The 23719-nt window shown below is 36.7% G+C and overlaps 1 protein-coding gene across 1 annotated transcript in view; it reads left to right on the forward strand.

Moving 5' to 3' along the window:
- Window positions 1–23719, forward strand: part of LOC126299332 (uncharacterized) — a 793355-nt gene that overhangs the window by 630321 nt on the left and 139315 nt on the right. Inside the window, exons 58-61 of the mRNA XM_049991162.1 lie at window positions 1695–1805; window positions 1905–2079; window positions 20729–20917; window positions 22334–22443. Coding sequence (XP_049847119.1) covers window positions 1695–1805; window positions 1905–2079; window positions 20729–20917; window positions 22334–22443 — 585 coding nt within the window. The remainder of the gene's footprint in view (window positions 1–1694; window positions 1806–1904; window positions 2080–20728; window positions 20918–22333; window positions 22444–23719) is intronic.

A 23719-nucleotide genomic window follows, 5' to 3' on the forward strand; every position in this document is an offset into this window, starting at 1 on the left:
GGTAACTGCAGTCATATACATGAGATCCTATTATTGCAGAAGAAAGCCTTTAGGATAATTACAAATTCTTCACATAAGGCTCACTGCAAATCCTTATTAACTAAACAAGAAATTATGACAGTAATAAACCTCTATATATAGAATTTTTTCATCTTTACGAAGAAGAACCTACAAGATGTGAAAGGTAGAGAAAATGTACATTGTTACAATACAAGCAGCATCAAACACATATACACGCCATACCACAGATTATCAAAATCAACAAATAGCTATGAAGTCACAGGGCACAAACTATTTAATAAGCTGCGACATGCTAAACAGGATCTTTCTGAACATACATTAAAAGAAAGACTGCATGAATGGTTTATTGCCCACCTGTTCTATGATATCAATGAATTCTTCAACTGTAAAATGCAGTAATCCAACAGATGACCCACTGTACATTTATTGTAATATGAGCTAAAATAATTCGGTAGTCAATACCTTACCACACTGTATTATAAATTGTATCTTCATTTGACATTGTCAATTGCTGTAATGGCCCAAAGACAATAAAATCTTTATTATTATTATTATTATTATTATTATTATTATTATTGTTCCTTTTTATCTGTACTGTGTTATTTACAACAAACTGTCTGTCTGCTTAGCTGTGTGGTAAAGTACTCACCTCCTATGCAAGCAGGCCTGGGTTTGATTCCCAAGCTGGGTTGGAGATTTTCTCCGCCTGTTGGGTGTTGTATTGTCGTCATCATTATTTCATCCTCATTACTGGCACGAAAGTCGCCCAATGTGGAGTCGAATGAAATCTGACTTGTACTTGGCGGCCGAACTTCCCTGAATAGGATCCTCCTGGCCAACAATTCCATACAAACTTCATGAGGGAACACACATACTGCGAAGCAGTAGTCAAAACACGTAACCCCTTAAACAGGTCTCTACAAGATGATAGAGTGTGAGTGCCATTCATTTTACTTACAGTAATGAAAGCTTCCTTTCTTAAAGATGAATTATCCCAGAGTATTATAGCATATGACATTATTGAATGAAAATACACAAAATATGTTAACAGGGTTACTCATCTCTCCCCAACATTTATAGAGATTGTAAGTGAAAATGTGGGTAAAAGGAATTGTTTTAGAAATTAAAAATGTGTCTTTTCTAGTTTAAAACTTTGAAACTTCCAACCTAGTTATTATTTCCTCACTGTGTGTTGCATTTATCATTGATTAAGTACAGATAGAAGTGAGGAAGTGAATATGTTATGTATTTTTAAAACTGAGAGTGAGACTATTGTCAGGAAACAACTCAATAATACTTTTATGAATATTGTTTACCACTTCTTCTTTTGTTGTATGTGTTTTTGTATTGATTAAAATACTAGTGTATCTACAAAAAGAACTTATGCTGTTTTTTTATATTAGACATATGGTCATTAACATATATAAGAAACAATACTAGATGTTGCTGTTGTGTATATGCCATTGTTCTATAACTTGGCATATCATTAAAATACAAAAAAAAAAAAATTAATATGATATGATTCTTGAGAAAGGTTGGAGTTCTCTCAGGTCTGGTCTGTGAATTTGTATAATGGCCACATTTTGAGCTGTAACTATTCTGAAATCAATATAAGTTCTAAAATTAAAACATTGCTGTGGAATCTGTGAACAGTGCAGTGTTTCATTTTGCAGATTAAAAATTCATATATGAAGATAATGGATTTTATAAACTCTTTCCTGAAAGGAGAATCAACAGCCCAAATTGCAGAAATGCTTGAAAACTTTGCTGAGAAATATGACAAGGTAATCAATATTTTATTAATATGTAAGACAGTTTATTCCAGGTGTGCAATGGAAATATTGTTGAGTTATTAAAACACTAATAATTTTCTTTCTTCGCAGTTTATGAAAGATTTAAATGTGGCAATCAGGAAGCATATTGTAGACTTGTGGGATAAGACCACTGTATTTCTTTTTGAATGTTGGAACAAGTTCCTTCGAACATTTGAACCTAGTTTCGTAACATTTGCTCATTATGTGGAGACAGCTGCGTTGGAAGTAAGCAATGAAATTTTAGGTAATGTTGATTATCCATAACAATCTACTTTCTTGAATTGGTAAATGTTACTGCATTTAATTTTTAGTGCATACTTTACCTATAACTGATGTGTAAATGTGGTGCATGAACACACGAATCTTAAATTTCATTTAGATAATGATTTTTCACTTGCATGCACAAAACAGTAATGAATGGTGTGTCATATGGCTCCAAATTATTGCACTCTTTTCGGTAATGTCTTATGGATTTATGATGGCTTGTGTGTGTGTGTGTGTGTGTGTGTGTGTGTGTGTGTGTGTGTGTGTGTGTGTGGGTGGGTGGGTGGGTGGGTGGGTGGGTGGGTGGGTGGGTGGGGGTGGGTGGGTGGTGGCTTGTGTGTGTGTGTGTGTGTGTGTGTGTGTGTGTGGGTGTGTGTGTGTGTGTGGGTGTGTGGGTGGGTGGGTGGGTGGGAGGGTGGGTGTGTCTAATGGAGCTAAAAAAAGGACAAAATGTTCGCACTGATTTTCTCAACAGCTTCACATATAATTAATTAGTGTATTCTGACATCCTTTTTTTAATTGTGAGATGTTCCCTGCTGGTACACATCATGCTACAAATTTCATTTCAGTAGATGTCTTTCATAATGTTTTGTACATATGTGTATTAGTGTCTCTAATCAAGTCATTTGTAGTTGGATTTTAATCTCTGTGAGAGCTTAACTGAATTTTTAACTTCATTCTGTTTCTCACATCACACAGCTTTCATTACTGAACCACTCTCTGTTTAAAGAAAACTTGCTACTGTGCAGTAATCTATTTTGTAGAGGCTGGTGAAGTGTCATAAGCCAAACCCTATTGACACTTTCATAATGATAATAACTACACCTACATATATATACTCTGCATGCCACTGTAGAATGCAGGGCAGATGAAAGACCCTCCCTCCAAACCTGACAGTTCATTCGTGAAACAAGGAAGACTGTATGCACTAGAGTCATGCAGGGGATTTTTTCCTTGAAGTCTTTATACAGTTCCATACTGTCATCTAGCAAACATAATGTATGTCTACCAAATAATGGGATAAATCTAGAAATGTATTGAAGTCTTCCAGTCACACAGATATCAGTAGGCCAGTTTTACTGTGAAAACATCAGAAGTGAAAATAAAATAGGGCACAGACCAGGTAAGTGTGATGGTACTATTATTTTTCTTTATGAATGAGTTGGCAGATATTTGCAGCCATCTGAGGCTATTCACAGATGGCACAGTTTTGCATGGTAAGATAATACCATTTCCAGTTTGTTACTGGATGTGGGAAGAGCATTTATTTCTTCTTAATAGATGAAAAGAACTGGTATCATTGGATTAAACATTTGGAATCACTCACAGGACTTAGCCAAAGCCATCTAATGTCTATGGATAACTGACCAGAATGAATCAAAATGAAAATAATGCTTAAATATAGCTGTGAGAATGGCAAATTTCCTTCTGAGATTAATAGAAAGTATGCAAACAAAGTGTAATTCACACTCAAAGGACGACACTGACAAAACTTTTGTTAAACCAGTTGTTGAATACTTTTTTGCCATCTGGGGCATTTACGAAGTTTAACGAAAAACCTTACAGAAAAACTCAGTTCACTTGTCAATAATGAATGTCAAATCCAACACCTGGAAGCCCTCTAATTTCCAAACTGTTATTTTATTGGGCTACCAGTTTCAGTAATATATTACGCCATCTTCAGGTCCGCTGACCGATGTGTAGGAAGATTCCAACCTTGGTTTCAGCCAAAATAGGGGCAAACATTCGAAGACTGGTATCTGTAGATTTCTGATTGATACAGCAATCACTTCAAACAGCATCTGCTGACTGTTAAACTGTTAGTTGGTTGCATAAGCTTTAAATGTAAGTCAGTCATAGAATACATACCACTTGTTTATGCACATATTCCCATCTGGCCTACTCATGTCAGAGGCTGAGTTCACACTGAGTCCACTATTTACAGCTACAACACAGCTGACTTCAGTACCCTCCTTTCATCTATGATGGATTGAAAAAATACATTAACATTATTGTACAGTTCATACAGGGTGTTTCAAAAATGACCGGTATATTTGAAACGGCAATACAAACTAAACGAACAGCGATAGAAATACACCGTTTGTTGCAATATGCTTGGGACAACAGTACATTTTCAGGCAGACAAACTTTCGAAATTACAGTAGTTACAATTGTCAACAACAGATGGCGCTGCCGTCTGGGAAACTCTATAGTACGATATTTTCCACATATCCACCATGCGTAGCAATAATATGGCGTAGTCTCTGAATGAAATTACCCGAAATCTTTGACAACGTGTCTGGCGGAATGGCTTCACATGCAGATGAGATGTACTGCTTTAGCTGTTCAATTGTTTCTGGATTCTGGTGGTACACCTGGTCTTTCAAGTGTCCCCATAGAAAGAAGTCACAGGGGTTCATGTCTGGCGAATAGGGAGGCCAACCCACGCCACCTCCTGTATGTTTCGGATAGCCCAAAGCAATCACACGATCACCGAAATATTCATTCACGAAATTAAAGACTTCGCCCATGCGATGTGGCTGGGCACCATCTTGCATAAACCACGAGGTGTTCGCAGTGTCATCTAAGGCAGTTTTTACCACCACAAATTCATGAAGAATGTCCAGATAGCGTGATGCAGTAATCGTTTCGGATCTGAAAAATGGGCCAATGATTCCTTTGGAAGAAATGGCGGCCCAGACCAGTACTTTTTGAGGATGTAGGGACGATGGGACTGCAACATGGGGCTTTTCAGTTCCCCGTATGCGCCAGTTCTGTTTATTGACGAAGCCGTCCAGGTAAAAATAAGCTTAGTCAGTAAACCAAATGCTGCCCACATGCATATCGCCATCATCAATCCTGTGCACTATATCGTTATCGAATGTCTCTCGTGCAGCAATGGTAGCGGCGCTGAGGGGTTGCCGCATTTGAATTTTGTATGGATAGAGGTGTAAACTCTGGCGCATGAGACGATACATGGACGTTGGCGTCATTTGGACCGCAGCTGCAACACGACGAACGGAAACCCGAGGCCGCTGTTGGATCACCTGCTGCACTAGCTGCGTGTTGCCCTCTGTGGTTGCCTTACGTGGTCGCCCTACCTTTCCAGCAAGTTCATCCATCACGTTCCCAGTCCATTGATATTTTTCAAACAGATCCTTTATTGTATCGCTTTTCGGTCCTTTGGTTACATTAAACCTCCGCTCTTCTTGTTGCAACAACACTGTGTTCTACGCGGTGGAATTCCAACACCAGAAAAATCCTTTGTTCTAAGGAATAAACCATGTTGTCCACAGCACACTTGCACGTTGTGAACAGCACACGCTTACAGCAGAAAGACGACGTACAGAATGGGGCACCCACAGACTGCGTTGTCTTCTATATCTTTCGCATCACTTGCAGCGCCATCTTTTGTTGAAAATGGTAACTACTGTAATTTCGAAAGTTTGTCCGCACGAAAATGTACTGATGTCCCAAGCATATTGCAACAAACGGTGTATTTCTATCTCTGCTCGTTTAGTTTTTATTGCGGTTTAAAATATACCGGTCATTTTTGAAACACCCTGTATGTTTTATAATTTTGTTTATTATTTTATACCTTCTAAAATCTTATAAACATGAAACCAAAAAACTTATGTTCATAAAGCAAATAAGGTGATTGTAATTAAAACCAGTTACTAATTTTTTACCATTATACATAGTGGTTACTGAGTGAACTAGCCAGTGGAACTAGTTAGTGCTGCACATTTTACAACTGAAAATGGTTTAAAAATACAAAGCATGATGTTCAAATACCCCAGTTAATAACATTTTTATTAAAACCATGCTAAATACTAAGTAAAGTTAAAGGAAAGGAGCAGACAAGCATGGTGCTATAAGTTATTGTTCCAGCAATAGTATGTCAAAAGGCCAGGAATGTTGCTGCTTTTAAACGTCCTCTCTTACGAGTTTCAGTAACAAATCCATTATAATGTATACAGTTTCATGTTAAAACTAATAGACTGTCAACTAAATCATGTATTACTGTGGAAAATACATTACATTTGTCTCCAGAAACTTTGTACTCATATGTGATCTAGGAGTGTAATAATATTTAGGTCATTATTGTCAGCTCACTGAAGCTGTTGTACTTGATGTTGAGTAGCCAAATCCCACATTATTGCATGACAGAGTTGACAGTTTATTTGTTGTAATACCAAACTGTGTAAAATCTAATGGATTTATATATGAAGCTCATAGAAGAGGGCATTTTAAACCAGAAAAATTCCTGCCCTTTTGACATACAGCTGATGGTATGATGACTTATAACACCACTCTTATCTGTTCAAATTCCTTTAACTGCACTTACTATGTAACACAGTTTTAATAAAACATTTATTACAGTATGTATTTGAGCAAGATGTTTGTATTTTTTAAATTATGTTTAGTTGTAAAATTTGCAGGAGTAACTGACACCACTGGCTAATTCACTAAGTTACCACCACTGATAACTATAAAACATTAGTCATTGGTTTTAGTTATAGGTATCTTATTTGATTTATGTACATTTATTTATTCCATGTTGTCTGATGGTACACAGTGTGTTACAGATGTCAGAAAATATCAGTTACATTGTTAACATATATTGACATATAATATCCTGATATATTATATTGCAAAGATTGGTTAATTTTATTTCACTCCATTTCTCAATGTTTTCAATTTAACATAAATAGCAAGATTACTATTCTAGGTATTCATTTATGGAGTAAAAACAATGGCACAACAAATATGACTTCAAACCTCAGCTAAATTTTATGTTGTCTTCCATGGACTTTATACTTGTGTTGAACAGTTGGCGGCCCATGTGGAAAGCTCCCTTTTTTGTACAGTTGAGTGTTTGTATGTATAACATGCAGATTTGAATTTTCCTGGTGTTGTGTTCATGTATTTCATTATTTTTTATGACTCTGGAGTCAGTTGGCACTATGTGGTTTCTAAACAATTTTAGAGTCTCAAGAATGTATAGGCAAGGCAGTGTAAGGGTTTTCAACTTTTTGAAGATGGGTTTGGAGGAGTCTCTGGGTTTGCTCCCAGTAATGATCCTCATTGCTCTCTTCTGGATTTTGAATGTGCTCAGGGCAGTTGGAGAATTTCCCCAGAATATCACACCATATTTTACGTGGGCTTGTATGTAAGCATAGTATGTGCTGGTTAATGTTTTCAGGCTAGCACATCATTTCAGTACACTCAATGTATAACAGCTAGTACTAATTTTGGCATTTACATTTCCTGTATGTGTATTACATTTCAGGTTATCTTGAACCCACAGACCCAGAAATTTGAAAATGGTGTCAGTATCTATTGGTAGTGACAAGTGGCTCACAGGAATTTGTATTTTGTGTTGTGTGAATGTTCATGGAAGTTGTCTTTTTGGTGTTGATAGTTAATCTGTTGAGTTTAGCCCAGTTTCTGAGTGGTTCAGTGGCCAAGTTCACTGCATTTTGCACAGCCTCTGTATTCTCCCCTGTGAGGATTACAGTTGTGTCATCAGCAAATATTATTGTTTTGTGTGCATCTACATTGAGGCTCCAGTTATTAACATACAGGAGGAAAAGTACAGGTCCCAATACTGAGCCCTGTACTACACCTTGCTTTAGTTACATAAGTTTTTAAGAAGTGTAAAAATAATAAATCAAATGATGAATCATACAAATTGTGATATAAATGTTGTCAAGACATCATTCATGTCAGGAGGGTGCTGTAGATTGGTGTAATGAACACTGAAGCCAGTTGTGTAACAGCAGACTCATTGTGAACTTAAACTCTCACATGAATAGCCCAGTTGGGACTAGATGTATGTAAATGTGATTTTGATGGTTTAACTTACATTTATTGGTATGTATTTTATGACTGGCTTACATTTAAAGCTTATGCAACTGTATCTTAATAAGGCATGCATGTTATCTTATTGTAACTGGTTTTTTACATTTATTTAGCACTGATGATGGCCACACAGTGACCAAAATCTAGATATGCAATGAACATTATTTGTGACTGATTGCTGCAGCCTTTACTACTTGTTTTCATAACTGCTAAATGATGTGTATAAACCCATCAAAGAATACTCTGCTAACCGCCTTACAGTGTGTGACAGGCAGTATTACGTTTGACAACAAGGCTTTATTTGCATTAAAATATATGATGAAGCTATCTGTGCCTTTGTAGCAGCTTTCTAATATGGCTGTTGATTCACAGCAGTTCTTTCCCACTCCTCAAAGAAATGCTCAGCATATCCCACAGTCTGGAAAGTTTTGTAGGGTAAATCAACAAAACAAAACTATATTTCTAAACCATATTAAATATTATGGTATAAGTGGATTAGCTGGCTCATGGATTAAATCCTACCAAACGAGGAGAAAGCACAAGGTCATGTCGAATTACTCTGAGGGACACTATGTGTCATATAGCTGGGGTTCTATTGGCTGCGGCGTTCCTCTGGGCTCTGCATTTGGCCCCTTTCTCTTCCTCATGTTTATCAATGAACTTTTGTTGTGTACTAGCTTTAAAACTCATTTTATTCTCTTTGCTGATGACACTTCCATCCTCATCAACAAACCCCCCAAAAACCATCGTGAGGATTCCACCAGTATTGTCTTTAATTAAGTACTTCATTGGTTTGAAAATAATGGGTTATCACTAAATGTTAACTAGACCCAGTTGTTTCATTTCTAAGTAAGTAAGAAAGTGGAGGATCAGTTAAGTATTAAATGTAATGGTAGGGAGTTTACTACAAGTTGAGTCATCCAAATCCATAGGTGTAGACATTGACATCAATCTAAAATGATGTGAACATATTTTATAACTTCTCAAAAACTCAGCTCAGCAACATTTGCAATTCACTGTCTGTGACTCAGACACCATAAAAACTGCTTATTTCCATGCACTATTGTTGTATGCCATAGTTTTCGGGGATAATCAGCCACTTTCCAAAAAAGTACTCATTCCCCAAAAAAGAGTTATTTGGATAATGAGCAGAGTCTGACTAGTCATTCTTGTAGAAAACTTTTTAGAAAATTAGGGATACTGACAACTTTATTTTAATGTATCTACTCCCTGTTATGTTTTATTGGTAAAAATGAGCAACTATATGAAACCAATGATTCATGCCATACCCACAATACCAGGAGGAAGATGGACCTCCATTATGAATAAAAAAATCTTAGTATTGTGTAAAAAGGAGTCCATTACATGAGCTGCAAAGTGTTCAATGCTCTCTTTCCATCACTGAAATCACTTGTCCATGATCTTCCCAAATTTAAACAACAGCTCAAATGGTATTTAATAGATAATTCCTTTTATTAGTTGAAGAATATTTTGATTCTGTTAACACTAACTGATTTTTTCTTTTAAATAAATCTGATGTGTTCTTATGCATTATGATAGTTGGAATCATTTTTAACATTACTATGTCTTCTATGTGCCTATTAAGATCTACCTATATTTTAACTTTTTTAAATGTAATTTTGTCTATACCTATTAATGTGTGTATTTTGTCTTATACTTATATCTCTTCTTGCTAGAGAGTTTTTTATTTGTTCCTTTTGCATAGTTTGTAATAATCTGAAATATCCTTCATCTATGCGAATGTATTGCTGTATTAGATTTATGGGATCTAAATAAATAAATAAAACAATACCCTCGAATTTTATCCACAAGTATTCCATATCTTCCTACTCAGATAAGATAGTTTGATGCTGTTTAATCATATAATCTGAAGTCTGTTTCCTGTCGCAATTCTAAGCAGAAATATTATTCTAAATATCTTAACATTCCTTTTAACACCTATTATCATTGATGCTACATTAGTAACAAACCTTTAAAACAAATTGGTTAAATTCTTAGGTCTGGGACTGTGAATGAGCACATGAAACCTCTAGTAGGAAATGTGAATAGAAAGCTTGGATTTGTCATAGGTTATCAGGAAAAGTGCCATGTATGTGTTAAGCAAGCCATGTAAAAGACTAATATGGCTTCCTTTTACTGACACTTCAGTGTCCAACCTCATTATCAAGTAAATCCCATGGAAGACATTGCAGGAACTCAGTGATGCACTGGTATGAGGAACTCAGTGATGCATTGCTTTGATTGTAACCTGTTACAAATCTCAGATTTCATTTTAATTGGAAATTAAGTGAGAATTGTTGGAAGGAAAAAAACCTTGTTCTTGAGTAACCCTGTTCGCTAAATGTCAAGAACTCTTATTTGATGTAGACTGTGCAACAGATCTGCCTCCATTGTACATCTTGTGTACAGAAAATGAAGAAAAAAGGGAGTAAGGCACATGTGGAAGCATATGAGGTCAGTTTTCTGTCACTATATTCACAAAATGAGCAGCACCAAGCATGTGTAATACTGGTATGATGTACTGTCTGATCTGCCCTGTATTTATACATGAGCAGTACATGTGTAAACATTGATAAAAAATCATACTGTATGACAGTGTAGGCAAAAAAGTATTTTAGATAAAACTGTAAAAAGTATTGAAAATTCATGATATTGGTTCATAATATGACACTGCTGTTCTTTTATCCCAGTTATTGTTATTGTCTTCAGTCCAGCAACTGGCCTGATGCAGCCCTCCATCTTACTCTATCCTGTGCAAGCCTCTTCATCTCTAAATAACTGCTGGGACCTACATCCGTCTGAACCTGCTTGCTTCATTTGTCTCTTGGTGTTCCTTTTCAGTTTTCACAACCCCTCTCCACCACTCTCCCGCCACACATACTGCCCTCCACTACTAAACTGGTGATCCTTTTATGTCTCAGAATGTGCTCTATCAACCAATCCCTTTTTACACTCAAGTTGTGCCACACATTTCTTTTCTCCTCATTTCTATTCATTACCTCCTCATTAGTTACAAGATCTGCCCATCTAATCTTTAGTGTTCTTCTGCAGCAACACATTTCAAAAGATTCTATTCTCTTCTAGTCTGAACTGTTTAGCTTCCACATTTCACTTCCATACAGGGCTACACTCAAGACAATACCTTCAGGAAAGGCTTCCTAACACTTAAATCTATATTTGGTGACAACAAATTTCTCTTCTTCAGAAATACTTTCGCCATTGCTAACATACAGTTTGTAGCCTCCCTATTTTGGCCATCATCAGTTGTTTCATAGCCCAAATGGCAGAACTGAATCTATATTGCTTCCTAAATCTAATTCCCCAAGCAGCAGCTGATTTAATTCAACTATGTGCCATTACTTTTGTTTTGCTTTTGTTAGTGTTCATCTTATCTTTCCAAGATATTGTCCATTTCATTCAACTGCTCTTGCAAGTCCTTTGCTGTCTCTGACAATATTACAATCTCAACATCTACATTTACCTACATACATACACTACTGGCCATTAAAATTGCTACACCATGAATATGACGTGCTACAGATGCGTAATTTAACTGACAGGAAGAAGATGCTGTGATATGCAAATGATTAGCTTTTCAGAGCATTCACACAAGGTTGGCACTGATGGCAATGCCTACAACATGACATGACATGAGGAAACTTTCCAAGCGATTTCTCATACACTAACAGCAGTTGACTGTTCAGGATCTTGTTCAAAGACTTAATGGTGCTATTTTTACTATTCAAACGGTATCTGAAGTAAGTGATTGTTCGACATGATAATTAGTCTTCTTTGCTTATTTTCATTTGTTTATGCCATATGGGTACTATATTTTGGGGTAACTCTTCCTATTCTAAAAGGGTAACTTTGACTCGGAAATGGGCAGTTCGGGTAATAAGTGGTGAAGGTTCACGAACCTCTTATGGTCCCTATTCACTTGTCTGAGTATTTTGACATTGGCATCTCAATGTACATATTCTTTACTGTCATTTCTTGTTAACAATATCAACTTATTCCCAAGAATAAGCTTTCACTCAGTTAATACTCGGCAGAAATTCAACCTGCATTTATATCAGACTTCCTTAACTCTTGTGCAGAAAGGTGTGTGGTATACTGCTGCTTTCATTTTCAATAAGCTACCACAAGAATTAAAAAATCTCAGCAGTAATACACACGCTTTCAAATCAAAACTGAAGAGTTTCCTCATGGGTCACCCCTTCTATTCTGTTGAGGAGTTCTTTAAAAAATAAGCTAATTCTTATGTTATAGTGTTGACTGCATTTACTGAAACTTGCAGCTTGGATTTTTTTTTTTGGTACACAATCATTTCATATTTATCTGTTATTACTTTTGTAGTGTAATTTCATGTAATGACACGTTCCATGACCTTGGAGATTTGGTCCTGTGGAACTTAATAAGTAAATAAATAAATAACTTAAATCCATGTTTGATGATAACAAATTTCTCTTCTTCAGAAAGTCTTTTTTCCATTGCCAACCTACATTTTATAGCCTCTTTATTTTGGCCATCATCACTTATTTTACTTCTCACATGGGAAAACTCATGTACTGCATTTTGTTATTGCTTCGTAATCTACTCCTAATCCTCTCGGCATTGCATGATTTAATTCAACTACATCCCCTTACCCTTGATTGGCTTTTGTTGGCATTAGATTAGATTAGACATTAGATTAGATTAATACTTGTTCCATAGATCATGAATACGACACTTCGTAATGATGTGGAACGTGTCAGGTTAATGAAAGATGTCTGTACAAGATATTACATTACACAAAATATTGCATGACACTAATGCTTAAGTTAGTTTTTTTCCCTCCCTTAATTTATATCTAAAAATTCAGCCAATGAGTAGAAGGAGTTGTCATCTAGAAATTCTTTTAATTTATTTTTAAATGTTGGTTGACTATCTGTCAGGCTTTTGATGCTGTTTGGTAGGTGACCAAAGACTTTTGTGGCAGCATAATTTACCCCCTTCTGTGCCAAAGTCAGATTTAACCCTGCATAGTGAAGATCATCCTTTCTCCTGGTTTTATAGCTATGCACACTGCTATTACTTTTGAACTGGGCTGGATTATTAACAACAAATTTCATAAGTGAATATATATACTGTGAGGTTACTGTGAGGATCCATAGATCCTTAAATAGATGTCTGCAAGATGACCGTGGGTGGGCTCCAGCAATTATTCTGATTACACGTTGTTGAGCAATGAATACTTTTCTACTCAATGATGAATTACACCAGAATATGATACCATACGAAAGCAGCGAATGAAAGTAGGCATAGTAAGCTAATTTACTGAGATTCTTATCACCAAAATTTGCAATATCCCTAATAGCATATGTAGCCGAACTCAGACGTTTCAGCAGACCATCAATGTGTTGCTTCCAGTTAAACCTCTCATCAATGGACACACCTAAAAATTTTGAAAATTTTACCTTAGCTACAGACTTCTGTTCAAAGTCTATATTTATTACTGGAGTTGTGCCATTTACTGTGCGGAACTGTATATACTGTGTTTTATCAAAATTTAAAGAGAGTCCGTTTGCTGAGAACCACTTAATAATTTTGTGAAAAACATCATTTACCATTACATGACTTAGTTATTGGTTTTTGGATGTTATTACTATACTTGTATCATCAGCAAAAAGAACTAACTTTGCATCCTCATCAATATGGAATGGTAAGTCATTAATGTATATCATGAACGGTAAAGGACCTAAGACCGAACCCTGTGGGACCCCGTGCTTGATAGCCCCCCAGTTTGAGGAATCAGCTGTTGTATTAACATTACATGAACCACTTATTTCAACTTTCTGCATTCTTCCAGTTAAGTATGAATTAAACCATTTGTGCACTGCCCCCCTCAAACCATAATGATTTAGCTTATCTAAAAGAATTCCATGATTTACACAGTCAAAGGCCTTTGAGAGATCACAAAAAATACCAATAGGTGATGTCCAGTTATTCAGAGCATTTAATATTTGATCAGTGAAAGCGTATATAGCATTTTCTGTTGAAAAGCCTTTCTGAAAACCAAACTGACATTTTGTTCGTACTTTATTTTTACATATATGGGAGGCTACTCTTGAATACATTACTTTCTCAAAAATTTTTGATAGAGCTGTTAGAAGAGAGATTGGGCGATAGTTGTTGACATCCAATGTATCCCCCTTTTTATGCAATGGTTTTACAATGGCATATTTCAGTCTATCGGGGAAAACACCCTGCTCCAAAGAGGTATTACATACATGGCTAAGAATCCTACTTATCTGTGGGGTACAAGCTTGTAGTATCTTGCTGGAAATTCCATCAATTCTGTAAGAGCTTTTACTTTTCAGTGAGTTTATTATTTTACTGATTTCAGAGGGAGAGGTTAGTGGAAATACAGTTGTTTCAAACTGCACAGGTATGGCCTCTTCTATTAGAAGCCTTGCCTCTTCTAGTGAAGATCTAGATCCTACTTTCTTCACAACATTTAAAAAATGATTATTGAAAATATTTCCAATTTCAGATTTGTTTGTTAGTACACTTGTCATTCAGTTTTATGGCACTAAAGTCTTTCTGTGCTCTTGGTTGCCCTGTTTCCCTTTCAATAATATTCCAAATTGCTTTAATTTTATTATCAGAGTTACTGATTTCAGACATGATACACATGCTTCTGGAATTTGTAATAACTTTTCTTAGTACGGCACAATAGTTTTTATAATATTGAACAAATTCGGGGTCAGTACTCCCTCTTGCTGTTAGATACAGTTCTCTTTTACGGTTGCAAGATATTCTTATTCCTTTAGTTAGCCAAGGTTTTTTATATGTTTTCTTGGAATTATGTTTCACTGTTTTCTTGGGAAAACAATTTTCAAATAGCCTTAAAAATGTATCGTGAAATAAGTTATATTTCAAGTTTGCATCGGGTTCCATATACACTTCATCCCAGTCTAGCTCCTTTAGTCTTTCCCTAAAGTTTGCAGTATTTATATTGTTAATTGAATGCACTGCTTTGAAATTCTGATTTGATATACTGCATGGAGCTATGCCATGTACTGTAACCGGCTGTGCACCATGATCTGAAAGACCATTCTCAACAGGATAAGCATTTATGTCCTTAAACTTATCTTGGTCTATAAAAAAGTTATCTATCAATGTCCTGCTGTTCTTTGTTATCCGAGTAGGAAAAGCAATGACGGAGCTCAAATTGAAAGAACTGAGTAATAATACAAGGTCATTCTTCCTATCACACTCTTTCAGGGAATCAACATTGAAATCCCCACAAATGATAATTTGCTTCCCCCTGTCTGACAGATAGCACAACAAAGCATCCAAGTTTTCTAGAAATATCTGAAAATTCCCTGAGGGGGACCTATACACTGTTACAATTATGAAAGTGCCATCATTTAGTTTTAGTTCAGTGGCACATGCTTCCATATGTTGCTCTACACAAAATTTTTTAGTTTCTAAATGTTTTGCACTGTGGAAGCTTTTGACATATATGGCAACTCCTCCTCTCATCATATTATCTCTACTTACATGTGCAGCTAATTTGCTGTGCTAACCTTTTGCATATCAGTGACAATGTGATGCTCCGACAGGCATAGTACATCTATTACTTTCTCAGTTTCTATATCTTCTAAACAAAGCAGAAGCTCATCAATTTTATTCTTCAATCTCCCAATATTTTGATGAAATATGCTAACATTTTTCATTTTACTTTTGTGGGTATCTTGAACTTTTTTAACAGCTTTAGTACTTGCCTGGCTGAGTTTCCCACTGGACACTGATCTTACACTAAAAAAGAGTTACCACCATGAGATGTAGTTCCTCCCCCCTTTAAATTTCCTGCTATCAGCCCAGCCAGTTTACCCTTCCCCTTCTTGTTGAGGTGTAGGCCATGTCTAGTATAGTCCCATCTCATATCTTCTTTTCAAGACATTGTCCATTCCATTCAGCTGCTATTCCTAGTCCTTTGCTGTCTCTTACAGAATTACAGTGCCTATATCTATATATGTACATTACAAGCCACCATACAGTGCATGGCAGAGGGTATCTGCACCACTACTAGTCATTTTCTTTCCTGTTACAGCAAATAGTGCCGTGGAAAAATGGCTGTTTGTCTGCCTCTGTACAATCCCTAATTGCTCTTATGTTTCTTTCATGGTGCTTACAAAAAACTTATGTTGGCAGCAGCAGAATCATTCAGCAGTCAGCTTAAAATGCCAGTTCTCTAAATTTTCTCAATAAAGTTCCTCCGAAATAATCTCGCTTTCCCTGCAAGGATTCCCATTTGAGTGCCCAAAGCATCTCTGTGTGTTGTTTGTACCTGCTGGAAACATATCTAGCAGCCCACCTCTGAATTGCTTTGACATATTCCTTTAATCTGACCTGGTGGGGCTCCCTAACATTTGAAAATGGGTCACACTAGTGTCCCATATGTGGTCTCCTTTATGGATGAACCACGCTTTTCCAAAACTCTTCCAATAAACTGAAACTGACCTTTCACCTTTCCTACTACAACCCTTACATACTCATTCCATTTCCTATCACTTTGCAGTGTTGTGTCTAGATATTTCATTGACATGGCTGCCATTATATGTTTGTTTTTCCTATTTATTTGCATAAACTTATATTTTTCTACATTTTGAGCTAGTTGCCATTCAATACATCAATTAGAAATTTCGTTTAGGTCATGTTGTATACTCCTACAGCCACTCAACAACAATACTTTCCTGTATACCACTGCATCATCAGCAAACAGCTGCTCACACCATCTGCCTGATCATTCTTTTACATTGAAAATAATAGTAGTCCTATCACACTTCCCTGGGGCACTCCAGACAATACCCTTGTATCTGATGAACACTCATTATTGAGTATAACATAATTGTACTGAAATGCAGGAGGATCTGCAGCGAATTGACGCATGGTGCATGGAATGGCAATTGAATCTCAATGTAGCGAAGTGTAATGTGATGCGAATACATAGAAAGATAGGTCCCTTATCATTTAGCTACAAAATAGCAGGTCAGCAACTGGAAGCTGTTAATTCCATAAATTATGTGGGAGTACGCATTAGGAGTGATTTAAAATGGAATGATCATATAAAGTTGATCGTCGGTAAAGCAGATGCCAGACTGAGATTCATTGGAAGAATCCTAAGGAAATGCAATCCGACAACAAAGGAAGTAGGTTACAGTACGCTTGTTCGCCCAATGCTTGAATACTGCTCAGCAGTGTGGGATCCGCACCAGGTAGGATTGATAGAAGAGAGAGAGAAGATCCAACAGAGAGCAGCACGCTTCGTTATAGGATCATTTAGTAATTGCGAAAGCGTTACGGAGATGATAGATAAACTCCAGTGGAAGACTCTGCAGGAGAGATGCTCAGTAGCTCGGTACGGGCTTTTGTTAAAGTTTCGAGAACATACCTTCACCGAAGAGTCAAGCAGTATATTGCTCCCTCCTACGTATATCTCGCGAAGAGACCATGAGGATAAAATCAGAGAGATTAGAGCCCACACAGAAGCATACCGACAGTCCTTCTTTCCACGTACAATACGAGACTGGAATAGAAGGGAGAACCGATAGAGGTACTCAGGGTACCCTCCGCCACACACCGTCAGGTGGCTTGCGGAGTACGGATGTAGATGTAGATGTAGATGTAGATGGGTTCTTTGAGTCACTCCCATATCTGGGAACCCTTTTCCATGTATTCATACCTTTGTTAACAATCTACTTTGGAACACTGTATCAAATGCTTTTTGGAAATCTAGGAATATGGAGTCTGACTGTTGTCCTTCATCAATAGTTCACAGGCTACATGTGAGAAAATTGCAAGCAAAGTTTTACTTTACTGATGACTCCTGAAACCCTGCTAAATTGTGGATAAAAGCCTTTCTGTCCCAAGGAAATTTATTATACTTGTAATCAGAATGTGTTACAGAATTCTACAACAAACCAATGTTAAGGATATTCATCTGTAAGGTACATTCTTTGCCCCTCTTATATATAGTAGTCACCTGTGCTTTTGTCCTGTTGTTTGAGACCTGGCACGGGGTGAGGTGTTTGTGATAAATGCAAGTTACGTAAGTGACCAATGCCATAGTGTACTCTTTGTAAAACCAAACAGTGATTCTGTCTGGACCTGGTGACTTATTTGAATTCAACTCTTTCAGATGTTTCTCTACACAAGGGATGCTTATTTCTATCCTGTATACGGTAATCAATGCAATGCTCAAACAATAATATGTCATCAAGAGACTTCAAAGTTTTATTTCTTCTCCCTGAGCTTTAATTTCTTCACCAAATTTGTCTTTGGTTTCATTTATTGCTTGCTCAGTTTACAGATTGAATATCATCAGGGGTAGGCTACAACCTTGTCTCAGTTGCTTCTCAACCATTGCTTCCTCTTCACGCCGTTTAACTCCTATAACTGCCATCTGGTTTCTGTAAAAGTTGTAAATAGCCTTTAGTTCCCTTTATTTTACCCCTGCTACCTTCAGAAATTCAAAGAGTGCGTTCTAGTCAACATCACTAAAAGTTTTCTATAAGTCTTTGCTGTAAATGTACACTGAAGCACCAAAGAAACTGGTAAAGGGATGCTTATTCAAATACAGAGATATGTAAACAGGCAGAATATGGGGCTGTGGTCAGCAACACCTTTGTATTTGGTGCAGTTGTTAGGACAATTGTTGCTGCTACAATGGCAAGTTGTTAAGGTTTAAGAGAGCTTAAACATGGTGTTATAGTCAGTGCATGAGTGATGGGACACAGCATCTCTAGGGTAGTAATGAAGTGGGGATTTTCCCATACGACCATTTCACAAGTGTACCGAGAATGTAGGGAATCCAGTAAAACATAAAATTTCTGATATCGCTGCAGCCGGAAGAAAGACCCTGCAAGAACAGGACCAACAACGACTGAAGAGAATCATTCACTGTGACAGAAATGCAACCCTTTTGCAAATTGCTGCAGATTTCAACACTGGACCATCAACAAGTGACAGTGTGTGAACCATTCAACAAAACATCATCGATATAAGCTTTTGGAACCAAAGGGCCACTCATGTACCCTTGATGACTGCATGACACAAAGCTTTATGCCTTACCTGGGCCCGTCAACACAGACATTGAGCAGTTGATGACTGGAAACATGTTGCCTGGTCAGACGAGTCTCATTACAAATTGTATCAAGCAGATGGACGTGTACCGGTATGGAGACAACCTCATGAATCCATGGACTGTGCATATAAGCAGGGGACTGTTCAAGCTGGTGGAGACCCTGTAGTGGTGTGGGGCGTGTGCTGTTGGAGTGATATGGGACTCCTAATATGTCTAGACAGGAGGCAGCTACTTGTCAGGTGCTGAAGGCCCAAGAGATGTCTTCCAGCCGCTGTGTCATACTCTGCCTTGCGGCATCATGCAGATGTGATATGGAGGGGCATTTGGCCAGCACACCACTCTCCCAGCTATTTTACAGCTTTTTCAGTCTGTGGGGCCAATACTACTCAGTTGAGTAGATCATCAATTGGCATGAGGAAGATGAGGATACACTGAACCAGTCCTCCCACCAAGGAAAAATCCTTGGCAGTACCAGGAATCGAGCCCATGCCCTCTGCACATCAGTCATGACTATGATCACTCAGCTATGTGGTTGGGTGGAAACAGCACAGTAGATTAACATAAACTGATGTGCTTGAACTGGTGAGACATAGCTGTGGCCTGGAGAGGAAGATCATGAATGCACTCCATGTCTAAAAATTCACATTATGAATTTCTTTTAGTTTTACCACTTGCCTAAACCTTTCTCAACATCTTGCTCACGTCATGCATGTTCTGATACTTTCACTAGGAATTCAAATTTTTATTACCATTCTGTGTTTCATTTTGCTTTTCTTCTACTCACTCACAACTTCTTGTATTTTACCTTTATTTCTTTTCTAGGTTTTACTTTCCGTTCATTCAAGTTTCTACCACTCCCAAATACCACTGCTTTATTGTCTCTGGTGTTCAACCTCATTTTCTGCTTTCTCTCTCTTTTATTCCTATATCACCTGTGTCTCTCTGGATATGAAAACAATGTAGCTTTGATCACTTAATGTTTTACAACTTACTTTCTGCCCATCTGCTTTGCTCTCATATCCAATTTCAAGCCAATATAGGGATCGGTTGGTAGGACATGTCTGAGACATCGAGGGATCACCAATTTAGTATTGGAGGGCAGCATGAAGGGTTAAAATCATAGAGGGAGACCAAGAGATGAATACACTAAGCAGATTCAGAAGGATGTAGGCTGCAGCTGGGAGATGAAGAAGCTTGCACAGGATAGAGTAGCATGGAGAGCTGCATCAAACCAATCTCAGGACTGAAGACCACAACAACAACAACATAATTATAATAACCCATCTACTGTTTGACATAGGCTTAGTCTGTTGAGCCATTATAGAGAGTTTATTCATCTACATATTTGTGTGTGTGTGTGGTGTGTGTGTGTGTGTGTGTGTGTGTGTGTGTGTGTGTGTGTGTGAGAGAGAGAGAGAGAGAGAGAGAGAGAGAGAGAGAGAGAGAGAGAGAGAGAGAGTGACAGACAGAGGGGGGGGTGGGGGGGGAGAGAGAGAGTGGGAGTGGGTATGGGAGTGGGAGTAGGATTGGGAATATGGCTGCAGATGCACTTGCATATAATTTGTGTTGGTACAACTTCTTACCTCTTGATTATGTTTTCTTTCACTTTCAGATTTCTTGTATCAGAGACGAAGTGAGATTGTAGAATCCCCCTATTTCTCCAAATTTGCCAACTTCACACAAGATCTGGACAAAATTTATAAAGACTTGCTGAAAAATGATGCACTTACAAACATAAAAAAGTATTCTTACATAATTTATCAATTCCTGGAAGATAAATATTTTGCTCTGGTTCCATTTGGTAAGTTAATACCAGATTTTCTAAATTGTTCCAAGAAATTTGATATGTGCTGTGTCTTTCGTATTTCTTAATTTTTATTTATTATTTTTTGGTGGCAATGACTTTTCAGTGAGGGCTTAATGAATGTTCCTGGCAGATTAATACTGTATGCCAGAGCACAACTCTAACCTGAGACCTTTGCCTTCTGTGAATGACTGTAGGCATTGAAATATAATTTATTTTTAATGAAAATTTTCATATTGTCATGTTAACTGTTAAAAATTTTCATTATACAAAATTCAGAGAGACTGGTCTTTCCAAAAATATGGATGTGAAATATGTCTATGTTTTCTGCTGAATATACTGCAACACATAATTAACTCTGTGCAAGCTTTTCATCATTGTAAACGACATAAAATATAATTATAATAATACTGCAAATACCACAAATTATTTATTTACCAGGTTGTTGTTAATGTAAGTTGGTAAGCAGGTAGTTCAGGCTATAATACAGTTGAAGCCAGTTGTCAGGATTGAATAAATGAAGAAAATTATAGGAATATCTGTGTTGGAGTGTTTAGTTCAATAAGTAACAATAGGAGAATTGCTAAAAAATGAACCATAATCCAAAACTACAATGGACCTAGGACCTCTGTAGTGAATAAGCATGAACAGTAATGTGCATCACCTTCAAAACCTTCAAGTTAAGTATTCATTATGAAGTACAATTTCCTGCTCTAAGACTTTTCTGATTTGCAAAACTCCTCATTTTGTTGTTGAGGAAAATGCAATGTAAAATTAAATCCTTGAACTAATTTACTTCATGACATAGAGCAAGAATCTTACAACATCCTGAACTCATTCATAATTCTGAGAGAATTGGTTGCAAATTGTGTTAATCTGTGTCATTCCTCATAGATCTAATCTATAACTTTCTTTACTACAAGGAGTTATTATACATGTATTGTGACAGCTGTGTAAAAGGAGAAAAGTACTTCAGCATCAAGTGCTTGAATTTGAAGGCATTACATATAGAAATTTAAATTATATGGCATTGGAGCTTGCCATATACTCCTAGCCATCAACACAAGTTGGGAAATTATGTCTACGTGTTTGTTGATTGCTGACAATATAATGCTATTATGATTTTAGTATTTTTCTAGAATTAGGTATGGGAGGAAAACTGATTTTACTCCTTTTAAATGTAACTGCATTAATCCTGAATATTGATATTTTTCTGATCATAGACTGCATTTTTTCCTCAGTATAATAACAATGCAAATGATAAGACTTCATGCAGAGATTAATATGTCTCTAGTCCTTAACTGTTCAATACATTCGAAGATATTTATTTTGGAAACATATGATAATCATGGATTACCATAGCTTGATTACTTGGTATGTATTTACAGATGGAAAGTTGTGCCTTCTTTTCAGGTAAAGAACTTAAACAAGTATTCACTGAAATTATAAATGAATTCAAGGAACTAAGGAAGCTTCAGTCTGTTAACTTTGTGATAGAGAAGACAAATGAACTAACTGAAAAGGTAAGTACATCTGAATAAACTTTATGCACTTTATGCACAGTTCACTATCATATATTATCACAAGATTTATTTTTTAGTATCAATCTAATTTACAAGTTTATTCTAGTTTTACACATGCAGTTTATATTTACTCCATAAGCATCAGTTCACTTTCTTGTACAGTCATGTTTTTGGAGTACAGACTGTTTCTGAGTTAAAATAAAAGTATTTGAAGTGTTCACTCAAATTCTTTTACTCTTTTATGATGAAGCTGCAGTAGAAATTCGTCAGGCTACTGATAGGTTATTACTGATTTCACTATGCTGCAGTTGGCTAATAAGCTCCTTGGAACCAATACCTAACTAAAAGGGACAATGTGAGATGTCCACGTTCTAAATTTTAGTGATAAATTTGGTAACCATTGAGTAATAAATTCTGTTTTTGTGCTTTTATTGTAGTAATTGTATTATTCATCATAGCAGCCACACTGTTTTCTGGAATATACAGATATTTGGTTACACTGGTATCTCTGTGAATCAATCTGTGCAAAAATTTCCTTTGTTGAAACATGTATATTGAATAATATAGGCCCTCTGCTATTCTTGATCCACATAAATGGTATAGAAGATGATATGAACAGCCCTCTTTAATTTTTTTCAGATGATGCTGTCATTTACCACCTTGTAAAGTCATCCAATGATCAAAACCAATTGCAAAACAATTTAGACAAGATATCTTTATGGTGCAAAAAGTGACAATTTATTCTAAATAATGAAAAGGGTGAAGTCATTGACATGAGTGCTAAAAGAAATCTGCTAAGTTTCAGTTACATCTTAGATCACACATGTCTAAAGGCTGTATGTAAATTCAACTAAATACTTAGGGATTACAGTTACAAATAACTTAAACTGGAATGACCATTTAGATAAAATTGTAGAGACGCTAAATAACGCTAAATAACAAAAAGTGTGAGATGATCCACATGAGTTCCAAAAGAAAACCGTTGGAATTCGATTACTCGATAAATAGTACAATTCTCAAGACTGTCAATTCAACTAAGTACCTGGGTGTTAAAATTACGAACAACTTCAGTTGGAAGGACCACATAGATAATATTGTCGGGAAGGCGAGCCAAAGGTTGCATTTCATTGGCAGGACACTTAGAAGATGCAACAAGTCCACTAAAGAGACAGCTTACACTACACTCGTTCGTCCTCTGTTAGAATATTGCTGTGCGGTGTGGGATCCTTACCAGGTGGGATTGACAGAGGACATTGAAAGGGTGCAAAAAAGGGCA

The sequence above is a fragment of the Schistocerca gregaria genome, chromosome X (genome assembly GCF_023897955.1).
Source record: "Schistocerca gregaria isolate iqSchGreg1 chromosome X, iqSchGreg1.2, whole genome shotgun sequence".
NCBI lineage: Eukaryota > Metazoa > Arthropoda > Insecta > Orthoptera > Acrididae > Schistocerca > Schistocerca gregaria.